Consider the following 20,672-nt stretch of genomic DNA (forward strand, 5'->3'; position numbering starts at 1 on the left):
TCGTGTTCCCATTAAATAAATCTCAGCATCCCTAAAGTTATTCAATCCTCTCAATCTATCACTGGGGTTTCATCTATGTATTGCAAAAATAAAATGTTATATGGATATATTTTGTTTTAATCATTACAACAAAAATTCCCTAATTTTTAAAATGAGAATGAGTAAGAGCTGACATTCAGAAATGCTACCAAGCATTTTTATTGAACTTTCTGCACTGCCAAATAAGAGTGGCAAATGTTATACTCACAATAGGGTTGGATTGGGAATATACTGCACAAATTCCTGCCTCCTTGTGTTACTCAAGACATAAATCTTCCTAATGGGAGCAAGGAGCATAAGACCTGGCTGGCCTTCAATGACAGAGAAAGACATTTGAGATGCACTGCAAAAAAAAAAAAAAAAAGATTTGTTCCTCTTTATATTTCAAATCTCTAACTTTTTTGTGCAGACTGTTGGCACCTCAGAAAACTGAATGGCCCATGTTCTTTGATTATTATTTTCTCTATGAGATTAAAAAAAAGATTTTTTTTCCTAAAAAAATAAATACTACAAGATGCTAAAAATGTATTAATTTTCAATATGTCAAACCCAAAATTCAGAACTTGATGTACAGCAAGACTTGTCTCAAAATCCTGATAAATCGTCTAGTAACATTATAGGAAGGTAAAATTGTAAAGATTATAGGAAGGTAAAATTTATAAGTAATTATTTCAGTTTCTCTTCTGGTTTTTTTGTAAGATTGTGTGTCAAGGGGAAATTTTTGATCAAAGCATTTCATTAATGTTGAAGATCATGCTACTGTAGATAAGTGATTATATTAGGTTTTACTTTATAGAAATGTTCTTTTAAAAAACAAGATTTTTCGGGTTAGGGTATTACATGTAAGAGTATCTTGACAACTACATGGCCGTTATCACTTTAACTGCTTCATTTTAGTGCTGTTACAGAGCAGTATCAGGACAGATTGATCTGTAGATTAATATAAGAACAATTGTAGGCTTGATACTGTACTGCCATTCTATTTACTATGAACTACTTATTCTTTTTTTGATTGAATTCATTGCCCCATGTGTGTTTAAACTATTGATGTTTCCATTCCAGAGAAAAGCTGTGATGGTAATACAGATATTTTATTAGAAATTATGCTCTCTTCATTTACTAATTCTGTTTCAGAAGAGCTGTCTTTGGTAACAAAATCTGCCATTTATTGACCTAAACATCTTAATTTACTGTCTCTCCCTAATGTATAATGTGACAGCCTTCAACCAGTCTGTACTGCGGTAAAGGCCCTGAATCGCTCTTGCAGCCTCTGTCAAGGCTTCAACTTTCTAAATTATGTATTTCAGACGTTGAGAAAGAAAGGACTTAATGGCTGTGACAGTCCAGATCCCGATGCAGATGATTCAGTAGGTCACAGCCCTGAGTCTGAGGACAAGTACAGGAAAATTAATGAAGATATTGATCTAATGATCAGCAGGCAAAGATTATGTGTAAGTACTCTGAATTCCCTTTCATTTTTTTTTACTTTCTGATATTTCTCTGAACCTGGCAGGCATTGAACAAGAAAGAAAACAAAGGCTGTGAAAGCCCTGATCCAGACTCCTCTTATGCCCTCACCCCACGCACTGAAGAAAAATATAAAAAAATTAATGAAGAGTTTGATAATATGATCAAGAGCCATAAAATTCCTGTAAGTACCAAAGGTTAGATGGCTGTCTGCTGATAACCACTGCAGTAACACACCCTAACCCTTTCAGTTCTGGTTTCTTTCAAAAAAACACATTCAGTGAGGGACATATTTTGACAGCACCCATTAAAACCAACGAACAGAGAGGAAATAGGACCCAATTATCTTTTTTTTTCTTTTTTTCACTCTTGAAGTGTGGAAAGTTCCTTCATGATATGTGCTTGACAAAACCTAAAGAAGGAAGTTTTTGAAAGTGGACGTTATGTGTAGTAAATTTACAGAATTCTGGTTTACCACACCGAGCTACCCCAAAGTGTATTTAGAGAACATCAATAAAAAATGCTGTGGAAGCTGACATTCTCACAGTTTTTTGTGGGTCTGAAGGAAGAAGAAGCAACAGTATAAAATGGAAAATCACTTAATGTAATATTTTCAAGATAGTGAGTCCTGCTACTACTGGAATTCACTGTGTTCTTAACTCAGTTACCGCACTGAAGGGTTATGTAGCTACTTGCTAGTTGCAAGAAAAGAGTCTGCATGAGAATCTAATGTTAGCATTCAATCATTTATGTGTGTTGAGGATAACTTTACAGCTTTATCAGACAATTTGCTTTGATTCCATCAGCATTTCTCTTAATGCTTTAATGAGCGCTAAATTTTGTTTTAACCACAGCCAAATTTCTAACAGTCATATGCCTTGCCAGATACTTAAGAGAAATAACTCTGCATGTAGCTATTTTGTTTGCATAGACATAAAAGGGGGAATTTGTGTGAATATGGCAAATACTGTCATAATATGGTTAGTATTATTACATGTATTCAAGTGGACGTTTGTTTTCATCTATTCTAGACTAAAAGAACTGTCCTTTGGCATTTAAACATATATCAAAAATATTGCTCATAAACACTTATGCATTCAAATTTTGTATTCCCCTACATGTGAATCCTTTAGAAACTGGCAGTTTGTTATTTAATTACAATATTAAAATGTAATATTTTAAAGCTCCTTAACATCTGACTTTGATAAAGTGACAGTGATTTTGAGAATAAAATCAGGATGAGTTCACTTTTAATAAGTCCTGTAAAGTCCTATAAAGGTAACGTGAGTCTCTTTCATGTTACTGTAAAACCTAGTAATGGAAACCAAGTAGTGAGACATACCAACTTTGATTATCATTTATCATGGCTGTCGTTTATCTAGATGTATAATTTTATCTTTATATTTGTAGATTAAATATTTAGTTAATTATAAAAATTACTTTTTTAAAAAAGCATCTATCAATTGAATATAAAAAGCAAAGAAGAATTAACAATAGTCAATTCTTAAAAAGAGAGTCCAGACCAGGAAACCAAAACCAAGTATACTAATATTATCTTTATTAAGGTCATAGTAACAGAGTCTTGCAAGTCTGAAAGCTTCTCCCCTCCCCTGCCTTTATTGTCCAGAGAACTAGAGAAGGTAAATTCTGAGATGCTTTCTTCATCCACTTTTGGCCTCAGATTTCTCATATCAAACCATTATCTAGATTCCTCCTCCCTCTCAAGGGTATTCTTCCAGTCCATTACATCTGTACAGAAAAGTTATAAAGAAAGAGAAAAATGAAACCAAAAACAGTACAAAAATCCAAACTATACAGGACATATTTATGAATGCATAAAAGTATAAAATTTCTACATAAGCATTTCAATTAATGTTAGATGTATTTCATATTTTATTATGGTTATCCAAAATGAATTTATATCGATAACTAATTTATTCCTATCTTGGTAATTGTATCAACCCAGAAGTCCATAGAGAAGCAGGGATCTTACCTTTCCAAAACTGTAGAATACTGCAGATTTTTTTTAAATTTCTTTATCCAAATGTCAGTTTCCATGCAATAGGACTCTAGTTTCTATTAAAAAAAAATGAACACGTGATAACACTAAATAGTCTTCTTGTTACTACATGTAATGATTTCTTCCGAAAGCAGAATAATAAAATACTATACAACCATATGTTTGCACGAAGCATTAATCCGACTGCATCTTTCTTTAACAACATGGCAGTTTATCCAGCCTTTTCTATATAAACACAATGGAGTTCAGTAAGTCTAAAGTATTGATGTTGATATTGTTATAAAATAAAATGTAATCTAAGATCTATTGAGATTTCTGGGATTGACGTTAACAGCTCTTTTCATTGTCTAGGTAAACTAATCTCTTATTCTTTATTCCGATCAACTATTACAAATTGCATAACAAAATGATCCACACTAACAGAATTTATATAAAAAGTAATTGAAGAGGGGGTTTGTGTCATTGGATTTAATAATCATCCAGTAATGCTGTACTCCCTAATTGGGATGTCAATAAATGTAATTGTAAATATTGTGTCTGGGGTTGTTTTAGGGATATAGTATTCATCCTTTAAAGTAAAAAATATATAAACTAGAAAAAAAGAAAAATAAAAAAATAGAAGGTGTAGAAAAGACAAAATAGAAATAAAAAAGAAATTTACAAAGGATATAGTAAAGAAAAATAAAAGAAGTACATAAAGAATTGACCTTCCCCTTCACAACTTTATAAAAAAAACCCTATTTTATTTATTAAATTATGTAAATTTTAATTAGTTTTGAAATCTAGATTACTGTATACCATCAATTTAGGATAGAAAAAAGATCAAAGTACTATTTCCTAAAAATAATGTACCATAATCATCAAGTTGATGTAACCATAAGAGGAGCTATATTAAACTTCTTATATTTTAATCCTAAGGAAGTCTAATGTGGCTGTAGATTTTGTGCCACTCCTGAATTCAAAGACTTTCCATCTTCATCTCCAAAAATGTTAGCACTCCATATACCAAGCTGGTGTGCAGTTGGGAGATCTCCTAGACCACAGCTCCTGTTAAAAGAGCAGATAGCAACTGTGACTAAGTAGATATTTACACTGTTTTCCCTGTTTTCCTTCTCATGCCTTCAGCACTTCCCAAATAAATTACAGGTAGTTGTCGACTTGTGACCACCATTGACCCCAAAATTTCCATTGCTAAGCAAGACAGTTGTAAAGTGAGTTTTGCCCTGTTTTACAGCCTTTTTGCCCCAATTGTTAAGTGAATCACCGTAGTTGTCAAATGAATCATGTGGTCATTAAATAAATCTGATTTTGTTTGTCGGAAGCTGGCAGGAAAGGTTACAGATGGTGATCCCATGATCCCAAGACAGTGGAACTGTCATAAATACATGGCAGTTGCCAAGCACCCAAATTGTGATCACGTGACCATAGGGATGCTGCAATGGTTGTAAGTGTGAAAACTGATCACACTGATCAGCATTGGAGACTACCCATACTGTAATGTATTGTACATGCTCTTGAACGGTATTTGGAAGCTGCGATGTTTCAGAATATAGCAGCACAGGCAGTTTTGGATACTTCATGATACAACCATGTGAAATCTGTGCTCTGAGATCTTCATAGGCTCCTTATGGATGTAATTCAGGGTGTTGATTGTCACCTAAACAGCCCTCAATGGCAGAGACCCATGGTAATTGCAGGACTGCCTGTATCTGATTGCTTCTGCTCAGTCCATCAGAAGCACGATTGACATGTTCATGGTCCTTTCTGTTAGGAAATGTCATCATGTAGGACCTAGAAAATGTGTCTTTTCTGTTATAGCATCTATGGAGAAACATTCTCCTGAAGATCAGGAGGCATAAGGCATTAAATCCTGAAATGGTTTCCCGAGCATTTGGGCCTAGAGATTAAATCATGTCTGATCTACACCATTTGAAAATGGAATGATTTTTAGTCTTTAGGCATATGCTGTATTTTCACTATTATTTCAGATTAGTACTAGTAAATATTTGGAGTGTCAATCAGCTGTTCCACAGCTAATGGGACAGCAGAAGAACAGGAGATGGCAGCAATATGTCTTTTGGGTTGGTGGCAGTGGTAGTGTAAATTTATTACTTTTTGAAAAAATCTGGATAGGCTGCACAAGGTTGTTTGACTGGCTACATGAGGTCCTGAAGCCATATCAGTGACGGGTTGCCCCCGGTTCGCTTCGGTTCTGTAGAGCCGGTAGTAAAACTCTGCTGGCATTCGGAGAACCGGTGGTAATGACTGGCTGGCCACGCCCCCAAACCAGTTCTCCAATCATCAGAGGTTTATGGGGTTTTTTTTTTACTGTTAAAAGCCTTTTTTCTTCAGCCAAAAAGGGGCTTTTAAAAGAAAAAAAAACCTCTGATGATCGCGTGGCTGAGCAGGGATCCTCAGAAGAGCATTTTAAAAACTTTTTTTCTCTGGCCACCCAATCCCCCCTCCTCACTTAATTAAGCAAGCTCCTTTCGGGCTCGCTTTCCTTCGGCATCTCCAATCAGTTACATTGTCTGGAAGGCAGAATAAGTTGCAGCTAATGTAATTGATTGGAGTTCCCCAGGAACTCTGGGAGTTGAAGTCCACAAATCTGCCTGGAATCCATTGCTCAGCCAAATGCTTTGCTGGCTGAGGAACTCTGGGAATTGAAGTCCACAAACTTTAAAGTTATAAGGTTGGAGACCCCGATCTAAAAAATTTAAATAAAATAACAAAATATTTATGCAGCTTTCTGAGATTTGGTGTGTTTCTGTAGTGTTTTACTCTAACTACACAAACACACAGAATCTCACAAAGCTGTATGTGGCATTTTGTGTGTGTGAGTCTGTTGTGTTGTGTTGTGTTGTGTGTGTGTGTGTAAAGTGTGAAACTTGGTTTTTGAGCTTTTTGTGGCTTTGTGGGGTTCCTGCTTGTTGCAGGGGCCCTTTTGGGTGAAGTACAGCTGCTTTTACATTGTGTGTGAGTCAGTTGTGTTGTGTTGTGTGTGTGTAAAGTGTGAAACTTGGTTTTTGAGCTTTTTGCGGCTTTGTGAGGTTCCTGCTTGTTGCAGGGGCCTTTTTGGGTGAAGTGCAGTTGTTTTTACATTGTGTGTGAGTCAGTTGTGTTGTGTTGTGTTGTGTTGTGTGTGTGTAAAGTGTGAAACTTGGTTTTTGGTACCTCTTATTGTTTTGTATACTTTATTATTTTTATTATTTATTGTTATTGGCCACACCCACCCAGTCACATGATGGCCAAGCTACTCTTACCCAGTCACATGACCACCAAACCACGCCCAGTGTCACATGACCGCCAAGCCATGCCCACAAAATAAGCCACGCCCACAGAACCGGTAGTAAAAAAAATTAGAACCCACCCCTAAGCCATATGGTGTGCAGGCCTGATATAGACATTACCACTATGACCACTTATCCTCTGTTACTTTGCTCTTTCTCTAGCTATTTAACATCCATGTGAAAATCTGTGGAATTTTTCACCTTTATTATGAATAAGTCTGATCAGCTATAGCACGTATCAATTATGGTTACAGCATTTTAATTTTGGTCTCTCAAGGATCCTTAATCTTAAAGAGGATTATCTAGTCAAACACACCACTCAACAGAAATGTTCAAACTATTTGAGCAAGCTTTAAGGCATATAGTCTTTACAAAATAAAAAGTGGGTAATATTTACAATTGCTTTAAATAATAAAGTTAATAGAGATGAAAACAATAAGAAAGATTCTTTTCTATTACAGAAATAATCCTTTTTTTAGATATAGTCATTAATATATTTTTTTCTAAATTCAAATAAAACTCTTATTATCCGTAATAATCAGAGAAATTAGTTCATTTTTCTGAAAGTCAGTGAGATATTTTGCAAAATGTGACTATTTACAAAATAAAAAATGCTCTCCAGACAGTATGTCTATGGAACTTCTTAATCATCCAGGTCATAGTTGTCCAAAGGTGCTGTTTTCCAAAAGGTAACTGGACTTTATTTTTCCTTTAGAACTGTAGAAGCTTCTTGGATAGGAAGTGAAAAGTTTTCAAAGGAAAAAAAACAAGAAAGATCTGTTGCCTTTCGGAAAAAAGACCTTTAGATCTCAAAACAGTAACAACAAAATATACCTGATATAGGTAAAGCTGTATATATGTACAAGATTTGTTTTCCAGATGGGAGACTTTGCTATTAAGAATTATTGCCAATTTTTTCTGTTAGATTGTTTAAAAAGTATTCATAAGGTGGTATATAGTATTTTTCAGGCGTCTTAAAGAACACATGACAGACCTGATCTAGTCTTTGTAATAAAAGTCATACTTATGCGAACTTTTGGAGAATATTTTCTCCAAATATTCAAATGGGACCAATGTTAAGAGTACTATTTTCTGAAATGCTTAACATGTGCATGCAATTTTAATTGAATGCATGCACACTCATGGTCTTCTCACTTGCCTAATTCCATATGTTGAAAAGAGAGCTTTGAAGTTTTGAGTGTGATTTTATTTTGGCTAAGCTTCAACCTGACACTATTGCTCAATTAGGATTTACTGATTAAATGGCCTTGTGAAATCTCCTACCCTTCTTTCTTCTTCAATCGAAATCTTACTGTTTTAGACTTGCTTCTTTTCAAATCCTTTCACTTAGGCTTGTGATGGGAAACTCAGACCTCTACTCAAATGGAATTGCAGTATTAAGGAACCAGATTTAACGAAAGATGGAAAGAAAAACAGATGGAGCTCCTCTTGTAATAATGTTGGAAGAACTATAAGAGATAAGACTAGCCTAGCAACCTATTTCCTGTAGTAACCAGCCAGGAAGCCTGTTCACAGCTGTGAACTTCTTATACGTAGCATTTAGTGGAAGGGTAGTTATTACTATAGGAGTTCTGCTATTATGATGCTTTCCAGTGTCAGTTTTAAACCCATCTATATTAATGTCCAGCATTGCATCATGCAGAAACATTTTGTCAGTGGTTCAAACAACTTTCAAGGAAGTATTTCCTTTGACCATTCTTGAATTGGCTGTTAATTATTGATAGTAGTGAAATGATAGGAAACACAGGGCTTGCAAAAACTTCTTTTTTACATATAAAATACATTCCTGGCAGTCTCAATCTTAGCAATGCTTCAGACCAGAAATAAAGTCTAATTAGATAGATGATAGATAGATAGATAGATAGATAGATAGATAGATAGATAGATAGATAGATAGATAGATAGATGTGTATGTATAAGTGTGTGTGTGTGTGTGTGTATGTGTATAATACCATGAAAACTGAAATTGCTACTTTTTTTTAACCTGTCTTCCAAGATAATACATTAAATATTATTGAATAATATCATCACCATCATCATTGTTGGAAGTATATAACTGTACGTGAACTCAGATTATTGTGACATTTTTACATAAATTAAAAACAACACAATCTTGGAAAGCATTGTTTTAAAAATAAAACAATATTTTTGATGCAATGATGGATGGATGGATGGATGGATGGATGGATGGATGGATGGATGGATGATATAAAAAAATCTGTCCATTTTTACTCTGTGGTATTTGTTAAATACTGATCAGTACTGAACAATGAAAAAACACTGGCTAATGGATTATGTTGGTAGCTACTCTCTGATACTTCACTCCTATATTCTGAAGACCATGGTAAATTGTACTTGCAAATAACTACAGTACATTCCTCTCTTTTTTAGAATAGTAGCTGAAATTTTGTTCAAGTGCTACATTTATTTATTTATTTATTTATTTATTTATTTATTTATTTATTTATTTATTTATTTGTTTATTTATTTTGTCACACAGTATATATAAGCATAAGCATGAAATAATTATACAGTATATAAGCATATATATAAGTATGAATATGTAATAACTATATTAATTGGATATAACGAAAGGAAACAATAGGACAGGAACGGTAGGCAGGCTTGTGCTCTTATGCATATAAATGTATATGTATATGTATATGCTCTTATACATGTAAAGCAGTTATGTGCAAAAATAGTTTCTGTGTGACCATGTGCATATCTGCTTTTCCTGTGTTAAAGAAAGTACAATCATGGAGAGATTATGGTAAGAATAGATAGAAATGCTGCATTCAGCATTTATTTATTTATTTATTTATTTATTTATTTATTTATTTATTAAATTTTTATACCGCCCTTCTCCCAAAGGACTCAGGGCGGTGTACAGCCAGAATAAAAACAAAGATGTATACAATTTAAAACAATATTTAAAAAGAGCAAATTTTAAAGGCTGATTATTAAAATTTAAGTTAAAAAGTTAAAAATATTTAAAAACCCAGTTAAAATACATCACTAATTATGCCAGTCCCGCTTTAATGAATAAATATGTTTTGAGCTCACGACGGAAGGTCCGAAGATCAGGCACTTGACGCAGGCCGGGGGGAAGTTCGTTCCAGAGCGTCACTGCCCCCACAGAGAAGGCCCTACTCCTGGGGGCTGCCAGCCGACACTGTTTGGCGGACGGCACCCTGAGGAGACCCTCTCTGTGCGAGCGTACGGGTCGGTGGGAGGCAAAGGGTAACAGCAGGCGGTCTCGTAAGCATGTCAATACAAAGCTCTGTTTTGGAATTTTTTGGGTTTATAAATGCATATGTTCCATTGACATAAAAGCATGAGAGGAAAATAGTTTTAAAATCTATTGAAAAAGATGTAAGAATTAAGCCCAATGAAGGAAACTATATTTGATATTGTCCTATCTGCGTGTTAAAATGCAGAACTGAAACAATTGTGAGACTGCTGAACTAATGTAAAGAATCTGTGCTAAATCTAGACTAAACACTTTACTGGGTAGGAATGGTTTTCAATGTCTTCTCACCAAAAACAGTTTATAGTTTTATTTTATTATTCATAGCAGAGATGTATAACTTTTCAAGCTAAAGGCTGTATTTGAAATTTGTATGACGTGGTATAAGCCATACCAAAATATAGGCCAAGGAAAACTTACATTTCATTGAATTTTAATTTATATTTACATTAATTCTGATTAACATGATGACACACCAAGCATTTTTCTCGTATGCTAAATTTCAAATTGCAATTCAAAAGGAACTTTTGGAGGAACATTGGAGCATATCCAAAGCTTTCATAGTCCCTTTTGTCTATGGAAACTCAAATAGGACATTGCTGACTTCTACAAATTATAGAATTTGTAAAACTTACATTCTTTGTTTAATAACTCTCCAGAGAAGTTGGTGTTTCATTAATTCATGAGTAAGCAACAAAGCACTCTTGGGCACCAATGAGCTGAGAGCCATCTGTCTTGATTCCTGCTGGGCTCCCAGTCTCATAGCTAGGAAGCCTGCAATTAAACCCACATTTACACTATTTTTAGTGCTAATATCATTTCTTAGGGACCCCACATAGAACTTTCCATGTCTTCTTTAATGAATAAAAATAATGGGAGGCTGCCACCCAGTGCTTTTCTGAAAAATATCTATTTTTCTCTATATAAATAGACAAATATAAGTTGATTGGTTAGGAGAGCAGCTGTAGGAGAAGGACTGCCAGAACCAGGGGGAGGGGTAAAAAGAGGGTGCAGACCATTAGACCATTAGAGAAGATTCCTGTACATTGGCTTTAAGCAATAAATCAATTAATTGAACTTCACATGTGGACCTAGTTTTTCCAAGCCTGTCAGAAGCTTCACTAAGAAAAACTCTTGGGAAATTTTCTCCTGGAAAGTGAGTAGCATCTTCTCAAGGAGTCATATTTTTTAAGAATGCCTTATCAAAATATCAGGCATATAAATAAATTTCAATAAATTCAGCTCCTTCCACAGAGGAGCCATACAATAATACAAGGTTTGGTAATTGCTACCCCATTATAATGTCTCACAAAAGCCCATTTATGGGGCAGTCTGCCTTGCAATGGTTTGTCACTTAATTACATTTCTGAAGATAGTTGGGGCATATGACACAGCGAAGTCTTAGCTGCAGTAGATTCCCAAAAGCCATTTTCAGTTACAGTATGTTTGCTGTTTGAAAGCATTCAAATGTGAGTAGGTTAATAGGTACCACTTTGGTGGGAAGGTGACAGTCATGCTGGCCACATGATCACAGAAATGTCTTTGGGCAACACTAGCTAACTCGGCTAAGAAAGGAAGATGAGCATCGCCCCCTAGATTCAGTCAGAACTGGACAGGGGAAATGTTTACCTTTTTGCTTTAGAGAACTAGGGATATGCCCTTCTTAAAATGGAATAACTTTAGATTTCAGACTTCTTAGAAAAATCATGCAGAATTGCAGTGCAGAGGCTTTACTAACCATAGAATGAAAATTCTCAGAAACCATTTTGAAACTCTAACCTTCACAATGTTGCGTCTGTCTTCAGACCATAACTGAAACCACCTAGATTTTGAATTGGTTATTCCAGTTTTATAGTAGCATTTTCCCTCTTCTCTTAACTCAATCCTTGCCTTGGACACAATTCGGTATGTTTCACTGTTAACTTTCTTGATAACATGGCTAAGGATGGAATATGAACTTCTCATACTGGCCACTTTGATCTTTTGTGGACATGCCTTCTCCCCACTAATTGCTGGGCACTGCCCACTAGGTCCATTTTGGCTGCTTGGGAGACCAGGTTTCCACAGAGGCAGCCTCCCTTTTAATGCCTGGCCAGTGTTTCCTGAAACACATGAAAAGCATTATTTGAGAGTTTGTGCTGATGCTAAGAAAGATGGAGTATCTGGAGATGGGAGGGTTGTTATTGACTTATCAAATGGAATAAGTGCAAACAGCCTAGGAAAAGGAAAATGAAAAGCTTCAAAGACCTTAATAAAGGTTAAAATGAAAAAGGTCTGGAAAATTGCAAACTCAGTTTTCAAGATTGTCTATTTTAATCCCCAATTCTTGGAATTAAAATGTGTTAAGAATGTTGCTATGCATCTTGCTTAATATGTCATGAAATACATATTTTTCCTCCACACTTATTTTCACTTGCTTTCTTATTTATTAGCAGACTTTTACTCTTTTTCACTTGTTCTTACTCACTTTCATACTTAAATGTGTCTTAATGGAAACATGGCAATTCTATATGTGCTACAAACTATAAGCAAGTATAGAAGTCACTGTTGAAAAGCATTTTCAACATTACATTAAGTCAAAATTAGTAAGTTCACTAGTGCATATAATTTTGGAATAAATTATTTGAATATATTTTGGAAGTGTATTTTCCAAAATTATCAGTATTTGAATATTTTTTTTAAAAAAAACGTAATTATTCTACAAATTCACAGTTGATCTCTTATGTAGTTCTGTGATTGCTGCAAATTGAATATGCTATCATTCTCTTGCAGTTTGGCAGTTACGGCAAGTACTACATTGGCTAAATACCATATCTGTTTTTGTAGAGGATAACATTATTAAAACAAGAGTTTTCTATTGATATAATTAGCCTCAAAAGGTGCAAATGAGCTTCTCCATATGAAATTTACTAGAGAGCTAGCTGCCTGGTTTTTCTCTTTGCTTTCAGGAAACTGTTTGGTTTTTAATGTCAGCTTGTTTATATGTTTATTTAATGTAAAAAGTAGGATTCAGAATTGCCACAACAAATTGCAGTTATTCATGGGCAAATTTAGTGTTCCTCTACTATAACAATACTATAACAGTTTTCTGGGAAATTGATTATCTGTTATATGCTATTTGTAACCAATTTGTAGAGATACCTTGCCAGATCCAGAAGAAATATTTATATTCTCCCAATTTTAGTCATTTTAGCTTGCAAAGGCACATAGCATTAAATGCAGAATGTTTTAAAATATAGGGAATAATTCACAATATCTCCTGTGCAACTCATTTATTTCTTATTAATAAATAAATTTATTAGCATTTCAGAGGAGTAATTTCATAATTTCCCTGTATACACAGTAGGTTAAACAGTTATGAAACTATTATATTCTATAATGATCCTAAAGGAGAGAGAGAATGAGAGCAGATAGCCCTACAGGTGTCTCTTGAAACTTTTAGACTTTCTGTCAGAACAATTTGCTTCAAAATTTGCTTGAAACAAATTGGAAATTGAATTGTTGCAGACAACTTTGGTAGAAATCCATGTGGAAACAGCTGTCAATATTTTGTATGACATAAATTATAGCTTTTTCAAAATACAATTTGTTTTAAGCTTCTGAGTCTTCTTTAAAAACAACACCAATAACAACAAGGCATTATAGTATGTATACACAAATCAACCTAGAAGTGCAGTCCAACCCTACTTACCCTAATTCTTATAAAAAAGGAATCCTTCTAATGGCATTATCCTATTCTGTTCAGAGTCACTCAATCCCTATTGCAGTTGTAGCTAGGTGGACCAAGATTAAATGAACTAGATATCACAATGAAATCAAAAAGAAATATTATGAACAGCTGACACTGAACAGCAACTTATAGTGCTTATAGTGAAACAGGCTGGTGAGTTCTCCTTTCTTAGAAGTCTTCAAAAAGGGATTTAATGGTGATCTATCAGAGATATTTATTTATTTATTTATTTATTTTGTCACAACATCATACAGAAGATTATATAGTATATAAACATATATATGAGTAAATATTAGGAGGTATAAGCATATATATAGATATAGGAAGAAGAAAAGAAAAACAATAGGACAGGAACGGTAGGCGCGTTTGTGCGCTTATGCACGCCCCTTATGGTCCTCTTAGGAATGGGGTGAGGTCAATAGTAGAAAGTTTTTGGTTAAAGCTTTTAGGATTATGAGAAGAGACCACAGAGTCAGGTAAAGTATTCCAAGCACTGATGATTCTGTTACAGAAGTCATATTTTCTGCAATCTAGATTAAAGCGGTTAACATTAAGTTTAAATCTATTGGTTGGTCTTGTATTATTGCAATTAAAGCTGAAGTAGTCTTTAACAGGAAGGACATTACAATAGATGATTCTGTGAGTTAAACTTAGGTAGATCCTCCACTAGCTAGAAAATTAATCTCTAAAAATCTCTTCCAACCTTATGGTTCTATGATAGCCTGGAACCCAGCCCAAAATATTGTTATAATTGGACTTCAGAAAGATGCACTGTGTGCTGTTACCCACACGTAGCTGTTTTTTTCTGAGTCCTTAGATGGGCATTTCTCCACCATTTGATTGCTTGGATTTGTACCCTTCTAAAGTTTTCTACATGGAGAATATGGCTGAAAGTTTTTTAAGATTTTATGCTGCTTCAGGAGGACCCAAAGAGTGCCAGAAACTTGTGCTGGAAGGGGAGTTCTTGAAACTCCCTACATAATAGATTCTATTCCTAGCTCACAAGTTCCCAAAAGTTCCTGTTGCATAACCCCAACATTTGGGCTCTGAGTTTTAAAGAGTGAATTTCACCCATTGTGTTTCTATACTTGGATATATAATTGTATGATATTTCAAATTATATGGTGCACATGTTTCCTAAGAAACTAAGCCTTCATCATAATTCATGCTTCTTCCTTTGCCGTAGTATATGTGTTGAAAAACATCCTCAAGCAGACATATATCAAGAGCGCAGAAATGTTTTTAAAATTTGTTTTCCAATTTGGGCTAAAGGAAAGTCAAGATAGGCTTTTAAACAACTTCCTTTGCCACAAAACAATGATTTTCAATATATTTAGATTATCTTCAGACATTTTAAAAAGAGCTACAGCAAAGAATGTGACGTACCCTTGAACTTTTTCAAACTTTTTCAAACTTTCCTTTAGAATTAGAGATGGTTTTTAACAGGTTTATGACTTTTTGTATGCACTGTTTTCACTTTCATCTCTATGGAATAGTCTTTACAAGTTTGTGTTTTGTTTTCACTGAGGGGTTACAGAACTTTAAAACTCATAAAATACAATAATTAGTTTTAATACAAAAAACTCAAATTCAAAAATATTGAAGCAGCTTTTTTTTTTTTTTTGCAAATGCACAAGAGTTCAGCTAAGTACCAATTAGAGTAAAAATCCTATAGATGTTTTTGTTATCTAACTAGCTTTTTGTAATTTTCAAAAAAGATTCAGCACTGAATAAGGACTTATCTCTCTGTTCCAAAATTAGAATGTAACATTCTGAGCTATAACAGTATAGCTCAGAAACAATAATAAAATACATGATCAATAATGATCAATATAAAGTAGATAATACTTTAAAATGGGCAAATCACAATAAAATCAATCCATAAAACTGAAATGAAAATAATTTCTGGTGAATAAGACTCAGAGTCACTGCTTAGTATTATCTTGATCATGAAAATACACTGTTCAAGAACTGTGTGGTGTTTATTACAAAAAGGGGATATGTACAGGAGAGTAAAAGCCATATCTGGAACTAGTTACTGTGAATGCCTATATTCTATATTGTACTACAACTTGCAAAAGTGCATTTGTCAGCTGAAAGTCTAACAGATTCTTCATATGTACCAAAGAATGGAAAGAGCCATGTGATCACGGGTTCCTTTGATTGGCTTTTTTAACTTACTATCAGTGGGCCATGGTATCTGCTTACAGAAGCAGTTATTCTCCCTATAATACTATCATGTTAGCATGTACTGTAAGTTGGAGCTAACATGTTCAGCTTGATCGTTTACCTGACATTACCAGAAATCAAGAAGTTGCAAGGCGCTTCCAGAAATTATAGCTGCTGCATGAAGAGATGGTGTGAAGTAGTTTCCACATGATGCTTTCCTTAGGCTTTGTTCCAGATCAAATACTGTAGTGTAATAGTGTTGTCTTTAAAATAGATATGGAACATAGTCGGATTTTGTTTAATGGCTTTATATTGTAGTCTAAGTCCTTTCAATTGAAAAGATACTATTGACCTAGAGTCAGTGGTGGGATTTAAGTAATTTAACAACTGGTTCTCTGCCCTAATAATTTCTTCCAACAACCACTTTGCCAAACTGCTCAGAAAGTTAACAACCGGTTCTCCCGAAGTGGTGCGAACTGGCTGAATCCCACCACTTCCTAGGGTCAACTACGGATCACCTCTATTGGTCTGTCGATCTGGTAGCAGCTGATTAAAAGAAAATGTTAGGCTAGTTTCTATAAAGTACATGTGGAAAGAATTCATGAGGAGAAATTATTCTCTCTGTGATTAAAGCATTATCAGTAAGTGATTTGCATTGTTGGTTGTTACTAAGAGTTTCTATTTTTTGTTATCTTAGATTTCACAAACTCTGGAGAGTTTTCAGCAATTTATTCTTTTTAGAGACTGATAATACATGCTGTGTAAATATATATTTATTTGAAAAGTCCTTGCTCTGCTCCTAATCTTGTATGGGGTATGTAAAGGCTGAAAAATGGAATCATAAAGGCTGGGAGTATTAAGCCTTTTCCTCCATTTTTTTTCTTTCCTTGTTGATGTTCATTTCCGTTTAGTTACGTTATATTCAATAGCAGAGGAGAAAGTAAGGAGTTAATTGTGAATGAATATTATTAAATAACTAAAGACCAAAAGAACCTAAAGAATGCTATGAAATATTATTAAAGAAATTGTAATTTTAGAGGCTTTTCAGAATGGCTCTTTTATTTAAAAATTAAATAACTAAGGTATGCCAGAGGTCAATCTCATCCCACAATTTCATCATGCTACTGGATTGTAGGCTGCATAATGTGTTTCATAGTAATTGTTTCAACAGGGCTGCTTCTGCCTATATTAAGAAATATTCAAAATTATGAACAATTCTGCAATGCTGTTTGACATGTTGTCTGATTAAGTGTTCTGGTTTACCAAATAAAAAGCTTTTTTCATCTGCATTAATAATACAAATTGCAAATATTTGCATAAGCCGGCATTGCACAGAAGCAATGGTTCAGTCAGGTTTGGTTGTTTTTTTTTTAATGTTTGCAGAAAGGCTTTTGACCCAGAAAGGTCAAGAGGTAAGAAGTAATATCCCTCCTTCGGGGCAACACCCTAACTAGGGTCATTTGTTGTGGGAAGGGATGAAAAAGTCAGAGGAGGGCTTCAGTCACACAGTTGTGGCTGTCAAATTGACTTTTTGACACACGCATTCTCTGCAGACCACCTGTTCTAAATTTTTGGAGAATTCTGTAACTTTTTAAACCAGCTTTTTGCAGGAAAAGGAAGAATAGGAATTAATGGAAGGGATGAAGGATTGGTGAAAATCAGATTTTTCTATGAATTCCAAGAATAAGAGCACTGTGTGAACAGAAATCCATTCAGGGAATCAGCTACCAAGTTACATCTATTTATTTCAGTTTATAAGATAAACACTATTGGTCTTGGTACTGATATATTCATAAAAACCAACTGAGATTATCAATTGTGAAGAAACCGATGTTCAGCCAGTTTGCTTTTCACTGAATAAGTTACAATTCATAATCATATATGTATAATCTCTTATCATCTGTGACACTATATTAGAATGCCACTACTAAATAATATTGATTTCAATGAGTGGAAGAAACCTTAATGAAACAAGGGTTGTGAAAAATAAGTGGTGCAGGAAATACCCAATCAGGCATCCTTTAATACAAGGGAAATGTGGAAATTGTAGCAAAACAGGATAGAGAATACATATTTGTTACCAATTTTAAAAATTTAATATTCCTCCATTGCGAGGGACGAATTTTTGCCAGTGATGACAATTTATGTTCCTAACTCCTTTCTGCTTTTTTCTAACCAGAATTTATAAAACATTTGATCTAAGTATAGAATAATATATTGTATGAATATCTTGTACCTCTATATTACTCTCGTCTTTTGTTTCCCTTTTTTATTATTGTTGCTATAGGCTGTTCCACCACCTAACTTTGAGATGCCAGTTTCTATCCCAGTGTCCAACCACAACAGCTTGGTATACAGCAACCCAGTTAGCTCATTGGGTAACCCCAACCTTTTGCCTCTGGCCCACCCTTCCTTACAGCGGAATAGCATGTCTCCTGGGGTGACACATAGACCACCAAGTGCAGGTAACACAGGTAAGTTTTGCCTAGTTCCATCTCTTTGCTTCAAATATAACATTTCTATATCTACAGATTGTTATTTTCAAAACAAGAATATGTCAGGGAGGGTTCTTCAAAAATCTATTGACTACTTGCCAATATAAAAGTTGAAAAACAAAAACATTTTTTGAAAAACAAAAAAAACAAGAATCTACCATGGATTCTTGTCCAGCCTTTTCAAAAATTGAACAAGCCTAATATTCTTTTAGCAGGACCAAGTTCTTGGTAGACACATATCTTCTGATCACTTTGGAGTAGGATTTCTTTGTGTGACGTATGTTTCTTCTCTGAATATATGTGTATGTAGATTTCATTGGTGACTAAGATGTATCCTTCCATGGGTTTTTCAGTTCTGAAGAAATTGACCCCACAATCCATACCCAGAGTAATTTTGGCAGAATTCTTTTAAGATTCCAACTCTTCTCTCTCATTGCCTTTAAAGCTATATTAGCCCCTTATCCCAAAATGCTGGGCTTTCCAGCGGTAATCCAGCCTTAGTATTTACAACTAAATAGAATATGTTTTAAAAGGCTCTAAATACTGTAAAAACCAGAAGTAGGTAACATAAGAAGACTATATTTGAAACATAAAAATTAGTGAATTTAATCTCCTGGACACTATTAGGCAAGCCCAGTTGAAAAGCATACATGTTCAGGAAAAAAGTAGCAGAAAGATTCCCAGTAGGCCACATCTTCTGATTTCTGATCTTAATCCATTTTCTCTTTTGTTAAATCTCAGTTAAAACTGCCTTAGAAAGTGAAGTTGTAAGTTTTTACTCTAGTCATAAAATTCAAAAAGCCTACTTTATATAATAATATTAAAAGCTAGGGGAGGAAATTGGAAACAGAACTAAAGAGACTCTAGCTCATTTGAATCTGGAGACAAATGGCCAAATTCAGCTTCTGAAATATGGTGCTTTATCATTATACATTCAAACACACATATATTTCCATCTCAAGGCTGTATTTATTTATGTTAAATTTATACCCCACCTCAATCCCACTGAACACTTGACAGCTTTGCAGAATGCAAAAATCATTAAAACATTTGTGATCCAATTAGCGTTATATAAAACCTGAAACCTAACAATTAGAAAACCCTCAAAACAGTCCCAAATGTCCTCTGGCGGAACTCCATCCAGGTTCCAGTGGGAGGTGACTCAGAGGCTGGTGTTGATATAAAAATGCAGTATTCCTGTACTTCATCTCCCCTCTACTCCCCAAAGTAGGGAATCACCTTGTGCTTTCCCCAGAATGATTGAATAGGACAAGCTGATTCTAATAGATGAACATGATCCTGATGGTAGGTTGGTGCCAAACCATAAAAGGTTTTTATAGACCTTGCCCACGTGGCATCAAGATTCAAGAGAATCTAAATAACTTTACTGGCCAAATGCTGTGTTAACTTAACACAGTGGCTGAGGTGAGAAATTCCATTTTAGTAGAAATTAAGGTACTTTTCCTCCAACCACTTACCCATGTGTCTGCAGTTCTCAGAATTTCTAATCAGGGTGGAAGGGACAAGTCTTTCCAACACATTTGAGGGAAAGGAGATGGAAAAAATCTGTGAAATTAATGGCTATATACAATGTCATCACAGAAGTTGACAATTATTAACAATAGTTCATTAGTTGACAATGTATTGTAATAGTTTATTTACTATAAATTCACTCAATATTGTGCTGAGCTATTACCCACTGAAGCCACTAAATAATGCTTATGCTTTGAAAGAGGAATTAGATCGTTTTGTACACAGACGGGAGTCATGGTGGCTGAAACAGCCTGATCTTTATGAAAATTCTGGTGGGCTCACCAGAAACTCTTCTAGGGCTCACATTACTTTGAGGAATAAACTGTAATTGCTGCTTGACCTTTGTGGTTTCTTCAGCTCCTCTCTCAGTTTGACTATTTTATTTGTCCTCTCCTAGGTGGCCTGATGGGTGGGGACCTCACAACCGGTGCAGGCACCAGTGCAGGTAAACAGAAGGATATTTTATGTACCTTATTAAAATGGTTACAGACTCCACAACAGAGAGTTAGCATGAGGCCAGTCCTAAAATAACTGTATATAATGTTATTAAGACTAGAACTAGGTTATTCCATGAAAATCCTATCCTCAAGTACCTTCTCAATGTTAAGATTTCCTTACATTTAGGCAGTCTTTTTTAAAAGAAAATCTTTTTATTTGTAGT

The 20,672-nt window shown here is 34.7% G+C and overlaps 1 protein-coding gene across 11 annotated transcripts in view; it reads left to right on the forward strand.

Annotated features, from left to right (window-relative positions):
• Positions 1–20,672, forward strand: part of MEF2C (myocyte enhancer factor 2C) — a 204,210-nt gene that overhangs the window by 142,279 nt on the left and 41,259 nt on the right. For 6 of the 11 annotated variants that reach the window (XM_058168402.1, XM_058168396.1, XM_058168395.1 and 3 more), the window contains 4 exons: positions 1,347–1,406; positions 1,553–1,690; positions 18,271–18,457; positions 20,409–20,456. In XM_058168402.1, coding sequence (XP_058024385.1) covers positions 1,347–1,406; positions 1,553–1,690; positions 18,271–18,457; positions 20,409–20,456 — 433 coding nt within the window. Of the gene's footprint in view, positions 1–1,346; positions 1,491–1,552; positions 1,691–18,270; positions 18,458–20,408; positions 20,457–20,672 lie in introns of all 11 variants that reach the window. The other 5 variants (XM_058168405.1, XM_058168401.1, XM_058168403.1 and 2 more) reach the window with 3 other exon arrangements.

Source organism: Ahaetulla prasina, chromosome 2 (assembly GCF_028640845.1).
Source record: "Ahaetulla prasina isolate Xishuangbanna chromosome 2, ASM2864084v1, whole genome shotgun sequence".
Lineage (NCBI taxonomy): Eukaryota > Metazoa > Chordata > Lepidosauria > Squamata > Colubridae > Ahaetulla > Ahaetulla prasina.